This window comes from Tachysurus vachellii, chromosome 4, assembly GCF_030014155.1.
Source record: "Tachysurus vachellii isolate PV-2020 chromosome 4, HZAU_Pvac_v1, whole genome shotgun sequence".
Lineage (NCBI taxonomy): Eukaryota > Metazoa > Chordata > Actinopteri > Siluriformes > Bagridae > Tachysurus > Tachysurus vachellii.
Window position 1 is genome coordinate 24393983 of NC_083463.1, and position 13174 is coordinate 24407156.

The 13174-nt window shown below is 36.9% G+C and overlaps 1 protein-coding gene across 2 annotated transcripts in view; it reads left to right on the forward strand.

The window, feature by feature from the left end:
- Nucleotides 1-4381: 4381 nt before the first annotated feature.
- The window catches only part of dtd1 (D-aminoacyl-tRNA deacylase 1), a 28803-nt gene continuing 20010 nt past the window's right edge, over nucleotides 4382-13174 (forward strand). The window contains exons 1-4 of one of the 2 annotated variants that reach the window (XM_060868483.1): nucleotides 4382-4497; nucleotides 4915-5005; nucleotides 8646-8881; nucleotides 9025-9122. In XM_060868483.1, the coding sequence (XP_060724466.1) occupies nucleotides 4455-4497; nucleotides 4915-5005; nucleotides 8646-8881; nucleotides 9025-9122 (468 nt within the window). In that variant the 5' untranslated portion in view covers nucleotides 4382-4454. The remainder of the gene's footprint in view (nucleotides 4498-4914; nucleotides 5006-8645; nucleotides 8882-9024; nucleotides 9123-13174) is intronic. The other variant, XM_060868484.1, reaches the window with a different exon arrangement.

Sequence of the window (13174 nt, forward strand, 5' to 3'; positions counted from 1 at the left end):
ATTAGCTCCAGTGTTTAATATACTTAAAATATAGGTTTGAGCTTTCTATCATGTAAATAATACATTGGAGTGCTCAGTATGCCACAAGCTATATAATCAAAATCCCCACTAAGTCTTTTCATGTTTTTGTGAGTCGTTTGCCATATCCAGTAGTTTTGGATCAGGTTCACTAGACATCCTTCCTACCAGTAATAATTGTAGCGTAGCTGTAACATGGGCAGTGGCTAAGAAAGAAACTGCATGTATTTAGTACCTTGGTGCTTTACCTTATTTTGGGTGCGACCTTGAGGTTCAGCCAAATCGAAGACAGAAGTGACAAGAAAAACACCAAATTGTGGCAGCATGTTCTGACAGCATGTAGAGTATGGCCCCAATAGATAAAGTCTTCATGAGACTGGCTTGTTGCAAGAAGAGGATTCGAAGGATTGTACTCGCAATATGGTTTACAATAAGCAATACACTTACAATAAGGAGGGAGTTTGTGGCAAATGTGTAAAAGAAAAGGATTAATGGCATGGATAGTGGTCCCTTAAATGGTTGGGGATTTAGTGCTTGAGTTATGTAATTTATTTGCCTGGCCAGGCCTTAGTCTGAATTAGTCCACATTTTTAGGGCTGAACATTAAAGATGTGTTATGTCCTTATGACAAGATGCATTTATATTTAAGCTCAAATGTCATGTTCTGGCATTAAAATGAATTTAATAATGAAATTATTGCAAATTTGCATTCCTTTTATAAAACCTGACTGTATTTCTTCAGTAATTCAGTAAAATCCTGATTTTACCATTTCTGCAAAATATGTAAGCTATAATCATGATCATTTAGTCATTACTAATTGAAATAATAGGTCACCAAATATGTATCTAGTAATAAAGTGTCTTTAGCAGGCTTTGGAAATGTTATTAGACCTTATGTCATGGAGAGTGGCAAAACACCCTGATAAATAAGGTCCCTTAACAAACATTAAAAGAAATTTGTCTAGATCTCTTAAAATACCTTTTAAATTGGTGTTCTAAAATCAAAAATGGAAAGTTCCTTATCACAAATGGCTTTAAACATTTCATCAACACTTCTGCAGTGTTATTCTGTTTACAGAACATGCATTTCTTTTGACATAAAGATCTGTTATTGTATTATTTTGTATTCTTAATTTCAAGTTTAAAGCTATTAAGTTCCAAAAATTTATTGTTTAGATTCCAGTTATTCCATTTAATATATATTTTTTAAAATCTGGATGTTTATATTTCTATATATTAATTATCACCAAACCTTTAAGATAATCTAGATAGCTATGAGTCAGTTTAAGATGTTTTAATCAGAACAAGAATGATGTCTATATTAATATCTGGGACAATATTAAAATCCTCATCTAGAATAACAACAGAATTATCTACCAAACCCATTTCTAAAACCTCATCATGAGTTTCTTCTTTTTTAAATACAGTACAAATATATTTTGTAATTTGTCTTGTCAAGTTATTTTGATTACGAAAGTAATAGTACAAGAACAAACTTGGTTTCAGAAGTCATCAATATCAATAAACATCAATAGTCTGTAAATTAAAAAAAAAAAAATTATCCATTAAAACAATATTCTTGTAATAACACAACTAAATTTACAACATTCACAATTTTAACAGAATATCCACTTTTTTTGTGGGATATGTTTTTAAACCCGCTTTGTACATTAAACATGAGTTGGGAATGAATTATTACAGATTTTAATTATTAATATTATTACAGCAATTTAGTACTCAATCAATGTGCTGAAAATCCCTTACTGAACATAATTTCTTGATAATTTTTAGGAATATTACAATTGTCACAAGCATAAAAACAGGGGTTCACCATATTTACAGTCACCTTAATCATTCATAGTTCCAAAAAAGCTAAGAAAATTCAACATTTATTATGCAAAGATTCAATTCAATTGAAGTTTTAAGAGTATTGCTTCCTTTTTTTTAAATACTGTTTTGGGTTCCAGAGACAGGCAGGTATGTTACAATGTTTAATGATCATTTTACACAGGGCTGCTAATTGTCACTGTTGTGGTGTGAGACACGCTTTGCCCAAGAAACAAAATATAACGATTTCCCAGAGATATTTTTCTGCCAGAAATTACACCAGCACCATAATCAACAAGTGTATATCCCCCGAACTTATGAATGAACTAGTAAAGAACCTCTGCAATCAGACTTTTAAAGTCATCAATGTGGCCTACAGTACTGGTGTGTGTATACAAGTTGAACAGGTGATTACTGAGTACTAAGGTCTATGTACAACTGAGTAATCATTTATATATTCCTAAATATATAAATTATAATATAAATATTTGAAACAAATTTGATTTATAGATGCTAAAGGTTATATATTAAGATAAGCATACTTAAAATTTGAATATATATTCATTTTTAGAGGAAGACAGAAAATGAAAGCAATCATTGTGAAACTACAGTATGGAGTTCAAAATGGGTCTTTCACAGATCTCTGATTATGGGCCTTGAACTTGAGTGAGGTAATTTCTTCACAATGTTACAGTCACAACGTGTTCTGTGTTTAGATCCTTTTCATAATTTCTATTTCATGAAGTGATATAAAATCTTAATTAGAGATGATCCGGATACTCGGCTGAAACGAGTATACGGTACGGATAAAGCACTTCTGCCGAGTACGAGTATTATACGAGTAATACGAGTCAATATCTGTGCTCGGATTGAATGAAAATCATCATTGGGTAGCTGATTGTGTCAGCGTTCTGTGATAGGCTAGTCACAGCGCCCCTCCCCTACAGTGATAGGCTAGTCACAGCGCCCCTCCCCTACAGTGATAGGCTAGTCACAGCGCCCCTCCCCTACAGTGATAGGCTAGTCACAGCGCCCCTCCCCTACAGTGATAGGCTAGTCACAGCGCCCCTCCCCTACAGTGATAGGCTAGTCACAGCGCCCCTCCCCTACACACATACAGATGTATTGTTAATAATACGTACTTACTAACCAGTAGAGTTCTGGTAAACGTGGGTTCGTTCACACGTGGTGCTTGCTTGGTAGAATGCGACTCGTATATAAATATATATTATTATTTGTAATAGAGCACGTTCGTTTTTCTATGCTTCCCTGATTGTTTTTAATGTTATTTAAATGAAAAATACATTTTAACCACATGATCATATCATCGTATTATTTACGCATATTAAAGCTTGGCGAGCCGCAGGAGGCTCGCGAGCCGCGCAATGAGTAACACTGCTCTAACCAGTAACCAGACACTGAGTGTCTGACACGTTTTTGCTGTATTTCATGAAAACATAAAGGTAGTAAGCTAGTGTTATAAATATTACAAATTAATTATTAAGCTACACACACACACACGCGCACACACACACACCTGGTGTGGAAATAAAAAAATAAAAAAGAACCAAAAAAATAAAAAAAATCACACTGATCATAAAAAAATAAAAGTTAAAAAAGAAAGTTATGTTGTTCATTACATTTTACTTCCTAATTGCACTGCATTGCACGGCGTTTTCATTGTTGCAAAACTTGTTCTGTAATATAGTTCGTTTGCTATCGTGATCAAAACCATTGATCTGAAGCTCAATCCTGATGCTGTCCTGTAAATATTTTTCTAATCAGCAATAAATATAACAATTTCTGATCAGCCCATATCAATTGCATGCTTAAAATAACATACCGGTTAAAGCCCCGCCCATTTCAAGACAAGTCCAGCCTACTTCCGGGTTAGGCCCCACCCACTCCTAGTACAGATACAGATACACATAATTCATATGGTTAACAGATACAGATAATGCTGTACTCGCTCATCCCTACTAGTTATGCAGAAATTAGACTTAAAACACTGAGATTCTCCACTGTATAATTTATAATTTACCTTCATTTATTGGGTTTAATTTATTATTGCAGTGTGTGTGCCCTGTGATGGGTTGGCACTCCGTCCAGGGTGTATCCTGCCTTGATGCCCAATGACGCCTGAGATAGGCACAGGCTCCCCGTGACCCGAGGTAGTTCGAATAAGCGGTAGATGATGAATGAATGAACGAATGAATGAATGAATGAATTTATTATTGCAAACACAAGAGACTCTTCATCTCTGTCAGGGGCAGCAGTATTCTACCCAGTTGTACCTTAGCGAACGCAATGAACTGTGGGAGTGGTAGTTCCTGCAAATTCTTGTAGAATATATAAAGAAGAGTTTTCACCCTTGTTCAGTTTTATTTATTTCAGAATTTGAAACAATGTTCGTGTGAACATTCGTGTTAATCTCGAAGCTGTTCCCCTCCAACGCTTTAAACATTTTTTTAAAGACTATTCTGTACAGCCTATGGAGAAAATACTTCCGGTGTAAAAGTGCGCTGTCAGTGTAAGGCTAGTGCATAGGTATCTATGAGGCTAGTGTAGGAAACCGGAAATCTAGACAACGGGTGCGAACCGGTTAAAGTATGAAAGCAATTATTCAAAGAGTCGTTAAAGCGAGTGTAACAGGTAAAAATATAGTCTGTGCTAGACATGTTGTGCAGTAATGACATGTCGTTTCTGATTTCATTCATATTCCAATAATTATTGTAACTATTAGAGACAACAAAAAATCAACAAAAGCAAAAAATGGTCACAGATCACTGAGCGCTTAATGATTGCAGTAGTCTGGATTGCAGTACTCTAGATTGCATTAGTCTGGATTGTAGTAGTCTAGATTGCAGTGGTTTAGGTTGTAGTAGTCTGGATTGCAGTGGTTTAGGTTGTAGTAGTCTGGATTGATTGTAGTAGTCTAGATTGCAGTACTCTAGATTGCATTAGTCTGGATTGTAGTAGTCTGGATTGCAGTAGTCTAGATCGCAATGGTCTAGATTGCAGTAGTGATCAGTGGTCATTTTTGTTTAATAAATTGTGTCTCTGAAACAGTTGGGGAGAACCACATCAGTTCCATTGGGAGAGGCATTTGTGTTTTTCTTGGGATTTCAACGCAGGATACACAGAAGGATGTAGATTACATGTAAGTGTTGGTATATATTTAACTTTTTCTATTTTTGTCCCCCACTTGCAGCCAGCTATACACAGTTGATACATTTTTTATATATAATTAAACACGCACGCACGCACACACACATACACAAACACATACACGTATGTGAGTGTATGTATGTATAGCCAGGGCCAAAAGTTTTGAGAATGACACAAATATTAATTTTCACAAAGTCTGCATTAAAAAAAACAAAACAAAAAACAAAACATGAGACATTCTCTTGTTAACACAGTTGAGAGTGGTCACTCTGTCATGCTGATTAAGTTAGAATAACAGACTGGAAGCTTTGAAAGGAGGGTGGTGGTTAAAATAATCCTCTGTTAACCATGGTTACCTGAAAGGAAACATGTGCAAGGATATTGCTTCTAGTAAGATTTCACCAAAATCAACTATTTATCGGATCATCAGGAACTTCAATCAGAGTCAGAATCAGGTTTATTGGCTAAGTGTGTTGACACACACAAGAAATTTTGTTCCAGCTGTTTGTGACTCTCAAAAGAACAGACATAAATAACACTATACTATACATTTAGCTTGGGATATACAAGACAAGACAAAACAGACTATAAAAGACAATACAGACGATGTGAGACAATATAGACACTACAAGTATTAAATATGAATACAGAATATATGACTGATCAGTTATGTACATAAAGTGTGAGAAGTGCATGGTAGTGAAAGTAACAGTATTGTGCAATATTATGCTTTTTGTACAATATATAGCAGCAGTAGTGTGTGTAACGTATACAGATGATGTGATGACTGACAGTTCTGATAATGCAGTACTTATAGATATGAAGCAGGGAATATAATTATGGTTGTTGTTAATCAGGGTGATTGTCTGGGGAAAGAAACCTGTTCCTGTGTCTGGCAGTTTTGTTAAACAAAGCTCTGTAGCTCCAGCTAGAAGGGAGGAGCTGAAAGAGGTTGTGTCCGGGGTGTGAAAGGTCAGAAGTGATTTTACCTGAATGGGTTTCTGGTTCTTGTATCGTACAAGTCCTGGGGAGTGGGCAGGGGGGCGCAAGTTATTTTTTTCTGTTGTTTTAACTGTACTGCAGTAGGTTCCTGTCCTGTTTTATTGCTGCTCCAAACCAGATGGTGATGGGACAGATTCAATGACTGCAGTGTAGAACAGCATCAACAGCTCCTGTGGCAGACTGTACTTCCTTAATTGACGTAGAAATCCTCTGCTGGGCCTTTTTGATGATAGAGTTTATATTGCACTCCCATTTTAGGTCTTGGGAAATGGTAGTGCCCAGAAACTTGAAGGCCTCCACAGATGACACCGGGCTGTTGTATATTGTGAGGGGGAGTAGTGTTGAGGGGTCTTTCATAAAGTCAACTATCATCTCCACAGTTTTGAGGGAGTTTAGCTCTAGGCTGTTCTGACTGCACCATAGCACCAGCCGCTTCACCTCCTGCCAGTATGCAGACCCTGCAAATCTCAGGAGAATAGCAGTGGGGAGAGGACCCATCCCTGTGGAGCGCCAGTGCTGATTGTCCAAATGCTAGAGTTAACACCTCCCAGTCTCACCTGTTGTTTCCTGCCTGTCAGGAAGCTGGTGATCAACTGACAGATGACAGGGGTATAGTGAGTTTTATGAGTTTGGAATGGAGAATTTCTGGAATTATTGTATTTAAGCCGAACTGAAGTCAACAAAGAGAATCCGTGCGTATGTCCCTGGGCAGTCAAGATGTTGCAGAATGTAGTGCAGCCCAGTGTTGACTAGATTGTCCACTGTTCTGTTTGCTCGGTAGGCAAACAGGACAGTGGACGATCCAGTCAACATTGGTTAAGCTGTTCAAAGGTCTTCTGTAGTTTGTGATGTCTTGCAGGCCTTTCCACACTGTTGCAGGATTGTTAGCTGAAAACCTGCTTTTCAGCTTTGCAGAGTAGCTTCTTTTGGCTATTTTGAACTCTGTTGTCAGTAGGTTCCTGGCCTGCTTATACAGAGTTTTGTCCTGCCCTCTGTAGGCATCTTCCTTGGCACGTTGAAGTTTTTTCAGTTTGGCTGGGAACCATGGCTTGTTACAGAATTTGCATAAGGTTTTGGATGGCACACACACGTCTTCACAAAAACTGATGTAAGGTGTCACAGTGTCAGTCAGTTCATCCAGGCTGTCAGTTCCAGCCTCAAAGATATATACAGCCTGCCTGTATGTTGGAATAAGATGAACCAAGCAGTGATCGGAGTTCCCTAAGGCTGCCCAAAGATCCGGTGTATTTATGCTAATACGCTGTGTATATTTTGGAAGTTCAAATGTTAGTTTTGCTTTGTTAAAGTCTCCAAGGATAAGAAAAAACCCGGATATTTGGTTTGCCAAATATCCAAGCCAGATATTTGGTTTGCCAGGTTTTGCAGTGCATCACTCACGTTGGCCTGCGGTGGGATGTAAACTCCGGTCAAAATGAATGAGGCAAATTCACACGGTGAATAAAAGGGTTTACAGTATATGAACAGTTATTACAAGTTTAGGCTGCAGTATTTATTCAGCACTGTGACATCTGTATATCAACGTTCAATAATGTTAAAGCAGATACCGTTGCCTTTTATTTTACCCGATAGCTCCGTTACACGATCTGCTCGGTGTAAGTGGAAGCCTGAGAAAAGTAATCCACTATCTGGGATTGAGTGACTGAGCCAAGTTTCGGTAAAACAGAGAACAGCGGAGCATGCAAAGTCTTTGTTCCGTTGAGAAGAATCAGTTTGTCCGTTTTGTTCGGCAATAAGCGGAGGTTCTCCAGGTGAATCGGCAGGAGCGCAGCTCTAAATCCCGTCTGTCGTAGCTTCACTAGCACACCGGCACGCTTCGAGATTAGACTGATGAGGACTGGGGTAACAACATTTTCTCTGATAAATCCACTTTCCACTTGTTCGGAGAAGAAAAGGTGAGCTCTACTATCAGTCCTGTGTCATGCCAACAGTAAAGCATCCTGAGACCATTCATGTGTGGGTTTGCTTCTCAGTCAAGGAAGTGGACTAAAGAACACAGTCATGAATAAAAAATGGTACAAAAACATCTTCAGAGACAACTTCTCCCGATCATACAAGAACAGTTTGGTGATGAACAATGCCTTTTCATCATGATGGAGCACCTTGCCATAAGGCAAAAGTAATAACTAAGTGGCTTGGGGAACAAAACATTGAAAATTTGGGTACATGGCCAGGAAACTCCCCATACCATAATACCATTGAGACCTTGTGGGCAATCCTCAAGAGGTGGGTAGACAAATAAAACTCACACATTCTGACAAACTCCAAGCATTGATTGTGCAAGAATGGCCTGGCATCAGGATATGGCCCAGAGGTTAATTGACAGCATGTCAGGGTGAATTTCAGAGGTCTTAACAAAGAAGAGCCAATACTGCAAATATTTACTCTGTGCATAAGTCTAATGTGATTGTCAATAAAAGCCTTTGACACTTATGAAATGCTTGTAATTATACTTCAGTAAACCATAGTAACAATTGACAAAAAGATCTAAAAACACTTAAGCAGCAGACTTTGTGAAAATTAATATTTGTCATTGTCAAAACTTTTGGCCATGGCTGTATGTATGTATGTATGTATGTATGTAATCTTTGTATGTCTTGGTATGTTATCAGAGTTCGTAAGATCCTGAATCTGCGTTTATTTGAGGATGAGAATGGCTGCACATGGAACCGCAATGTAATGGACAAAGGCTTTGAAGTGTTGTGTGTGAGCCAGTTCACACTGCAGTGTACTCTCAAAGGAAACAAGCCTGACTTCCATTTAGCAATGCCCGCTGATCTTGCTCAGCCCTTCTACCACAACATTCTGGAGCAGTTGAGGATGGCATACAAACCAGAACTTATCAAAGGTGAGAAGTAATAAATCACCCAGTAAATATTTTTCTTCAATTTTAATTGATCATCAGCATAATATAAGCTGCATGGAAATAATCTTTTGTATTCCAATTGAATTGAGGCTAAAGGAGATCACATACCGATTATTTTGTTGTAGATGGCCAGTTTGGTGCCTACATGCAAGTACACATTCAGAATGATGGACCTGTCACCATTTATTTGGAATCTCCTGCTTCTCGCATTGATGCCAAACAGGTATTATTCCTTACATTGGGTATTAAAACATACTAAATAATTTTAATCAACATGTTGCTAATACAGTGGTGTGAAAAAGTGTTGGCTCCCTTCCTGATTTTTAATTTTTTTGCATGTCTGTCACACTTCAATGTTTAAGATCATCAAACAAATATAAATATTAGTCAAAGATAACACAATTAAACACAACATGCAGTTTTTAAATGAAGCTTTAGGGAAAACAAAATGCAAACCTACATGGCCCTGTGTGAAAAAGTGTTTGCCCCTAAACCTAATAACTGGTTGGGCCACCCTTAGCAGCAAGAACTGCAATCAAGTGTTTGCAATAACTTGCAATGAGTCTGTTAAAGCGCTTTGGAAGAATTTTGGTCCATTCATCTTTGCAGAATTGTTGTAATTCAGCCACATTGGAGGGTTTGAGCATGAAACGCTTTTTTAAGGTCATGCCACAGCATCTCAGTAGGATTCAGGTCAGGACTTTGACTAGGCCACTCCAAAGTCTTCATTTTGTTTTTCTTCAGCCATTCAGAGGTGGACATTCTGGTGTGTCTTGGATCGTTGTCCTGCTTCAGAACTCATGTTCGCTTCAGCTTGAGGTCACAAACAGATGGCCACACATTGTCCTTCAGGATTTTTTGGTACACAGCAGAATTCATGGTTCCATTTATCACAGCAAGTCTTCCAGGTCCTGAAGCAGCAAAACAGCCCCAGACCATCACACTACCACCACCATATTTTACTGTTGGTATGATGTTCTTTTTCTGAAATGCAGTGTTACTTTTATGCCAGATGTAATGGGACACACACCTTCCAAAATGTTCAGCTTTTGTCTCATGAGTCCACAGAGTATTTTCCCAAAAGACGGGGATTATCAAGATGTTTTCTGGCAAATCTGAGACAAGCCTTTATGTTCTTTTTGCTCGGCAGCGGTTTTCGTTTAAGAACTCTGCCATTTTTGCCCAGTCTCTTTCTTATAGTGGAGTCATGAACACTGACCATAACTGAGGCAAGTGAGGCCTGCAGTTCTTTGGATGTTGTTGTGGGTTCTTTTGTGACATCTTGGATGAGTTGGCACTGTCCTATTGGGGTAATTTTGGTCGGCCGGCCGCTCCTGGGAAGGTTCTGATAGATCTCATTTACTTTCTTTTCTTGTTCCTGAATTTCTTCAGCATGATGTGTAGCTTTTGAGGACCTTTTGGTCTACTTTTGATCACTTTGTCAGTCAGGTCTTATTTATTTCTTGATTGTGAACAGATGTGGTAGTAATCAGGCCTGGGTGTGGCTAGAGTAATTAAACTCAGGTGTGATAAACCACAGTTATGTTTTAACAGGGGAACAAACACTTTCACACAGGGCCATGTGGGTTTGGATTTTGTTTTCCCTTAATAATAAAAACCTTCATTTAAAAACTGCATGTTGTGTTTACTTGTGTTATCTTTTACTAATATTTATATTTGTTTGATGATCTGAAACATTAAAGTGCAACAAACGTGCAAAAATAAAAAATCAAGAAGGCGGCCAACATTTTTTCACACCACTGTAAATGACTTACCAACAGGGGCGGTTCTAGGATTTCATCTTTAGGGGGGCTTAGCCCTCAGTGAGAATTTAAAACAAGAAGAGTTTTATATTATATATTATATGACTACAAAAAAACTGACACTTTTTCATTGTAACTCTGATCAATGTTTTAAAAGCAAAGTAAAAAAATTCGCTCATGGATCAAACTGATAAATAATTTTCTTTTCCCAGAAATGTCCAGCCTTTTAATGTAATTTTTATTTTTTTATTTTTTAAAGTAAAAAATTATACTAATAGTTTTAGGGTGGCTGAGATCACAGACAGGGGGCTGGAGCCACCCTAAAACCTAGAACCTAGAACCGCCCCTGCTTACCAATATGTTTGACAACTATCAATAAAAAGAAGAATAACATGATTGCTCTGTGTGTCTCTTGCAGTAGATATAAATGTCAGTATCTCTGTCTAAACTGTATCTCACCACATCTAGCTCCACCTACTGAGGTGTAGTCATGTCAATTCTCACATCAGTCCCTCAGCCTAGAATTTACTTCTCATGTCACTTCTGACCTCATTTACATTGATTAAATTAACTCTGTTAATAATCCAATAATTCCTAAAAAAAATACTGATTAATAATTTGTTGCAGTTTATGATTTGTGTTTATTCTCCTAATATTTTCACATTTTTCTGAATCTTCAACAAACATTATTTAAAATGTTGAAAAGAATTATCAGCACCATTCCTGTCTTCAACAGACCTGCAGTCTCATGTATTGTATTAATCTTGTGTGTGTAGTTTTGTTTAATTTGTGCATATCTATGTATAGAATGTAATATATAAAGTTCCTGTGCTTGGGAATGTGTGTATAGTTACGCACACTCCTGACCATGTGTATGCAGAGACCTCTAGTGGTAGAAAAGTAAAATTACAGGTAATTTGTGTTATTGAGTAAATAGTGGTTTTGATGCTCACAAGGTTCAGACAGTTAACACGTGTTTTTAAGAAGTGCAGTAACTTTTTACTGAAATTAGCTTCTCTTTTTAGACATTCTGTTCTGTCTACAGCAAACAGTAACATAAGCAGCTTAATGAGTAAGTTGTTAAGAATATTTGGTCATTTCTTTAACTAGTGTTAATGTAAATAAGCACAAGTAGAGCAACAGAAATGATGTAGGATTTATTAATATCCATTGTGTACAGCTGTGGATATACACATGAAACATAATACTTCAGCTATGTATGATGTTTGTTAACACCGTTAAATCTCATATGCAGTCTGATAGTTGTTAAAGCTGTAAAAGCTGTAAAATCCAGTCACAGTAATTAAATATGTCTAGTTACTGTAAAGTGACCGATAAAGTCACCTCAGTAACTACGTACAAACACCACAAACACCACATCTGCTGCTGCTAGTGAAGGAATATTGACTGAGATGAAGTTAGTTTTAGGTTTTATGTGCTGAACATTACACAATGAAGTAAAACATCTAAATGAAAATGAAAATATAGAGTGAATACACACAGCAGTTAACACTGGTCATGACTGAATACATTTACAGTTTTTAAATAAAATAATTTCTCTAATAAACACTTCACCACACAGGTTTGCACATCTATTCTGTACTATGAGCTTCTCTTAATAAACAGTTTAACAATCTGTGTTTAAATCAATTTTAAATGTATTTATCTGTATTGTTTATATATGAATATGCAGTATATTGATTACAAGTTTGTATAGAAATATAAAATGAATCACTTTTAAACACTATAAATATTAATAACAGCTGTTATAACAGGGTTGATAAGTAACATTGTTTAACTAAAGTGTCAGTTCAGAGCTCTTTTATAGAAATGATTTCTATCTACATTCACTGTTGCAGAGAAACATTTAAAAAAGTAAAATAATGTCTTATATAAATGACCTGCCAACATCAGTTCTAGATATGTATGTATAATTCTGTATAATCACATACAAAAAAAGTGGTATAATCAAGTCAAATACGCCTGAGGGAATGTTGTGTAAAAGGACATTAGTTTACGTGCACCAAAGTAACATGCAGTTGTGTGTATGCCTGAATAGATTAAAAAAACACTGGTTAAAATGAAGTATAAAAAAACTGTGAAGAAACTACATCTAATAAGAAACATTTTGTTTGTAACAGTGTTCAGTGTTAAAACTGAATTGAACTGAACTTTCTCACACTGAACTCTGTGCAAAAGAGCAGAAAGCAAATGTTGCACTAATAAATAAGTCAGTTATAGTCACTTACCAGGAATTGGTCTGTAGTGGTTATACCATCTGTAGAGATAATGCTATGTGGAGAGAAGGTTTCCTGTGTAAAACTGTAACACAAACTAATTAAAGTACACACATAATATGAAGCAACAACACTTTAACTCACACACATTACAGTGGAAAATTACAGAGACTTACACTCCATCTCAACAGAAGTAACAAAGCATGTGAGGTCTAATTTTTATCTCCTGCAAAGCATAAAACTCTTTCCTTAGTTCTGGAGATTTCCTCATTACC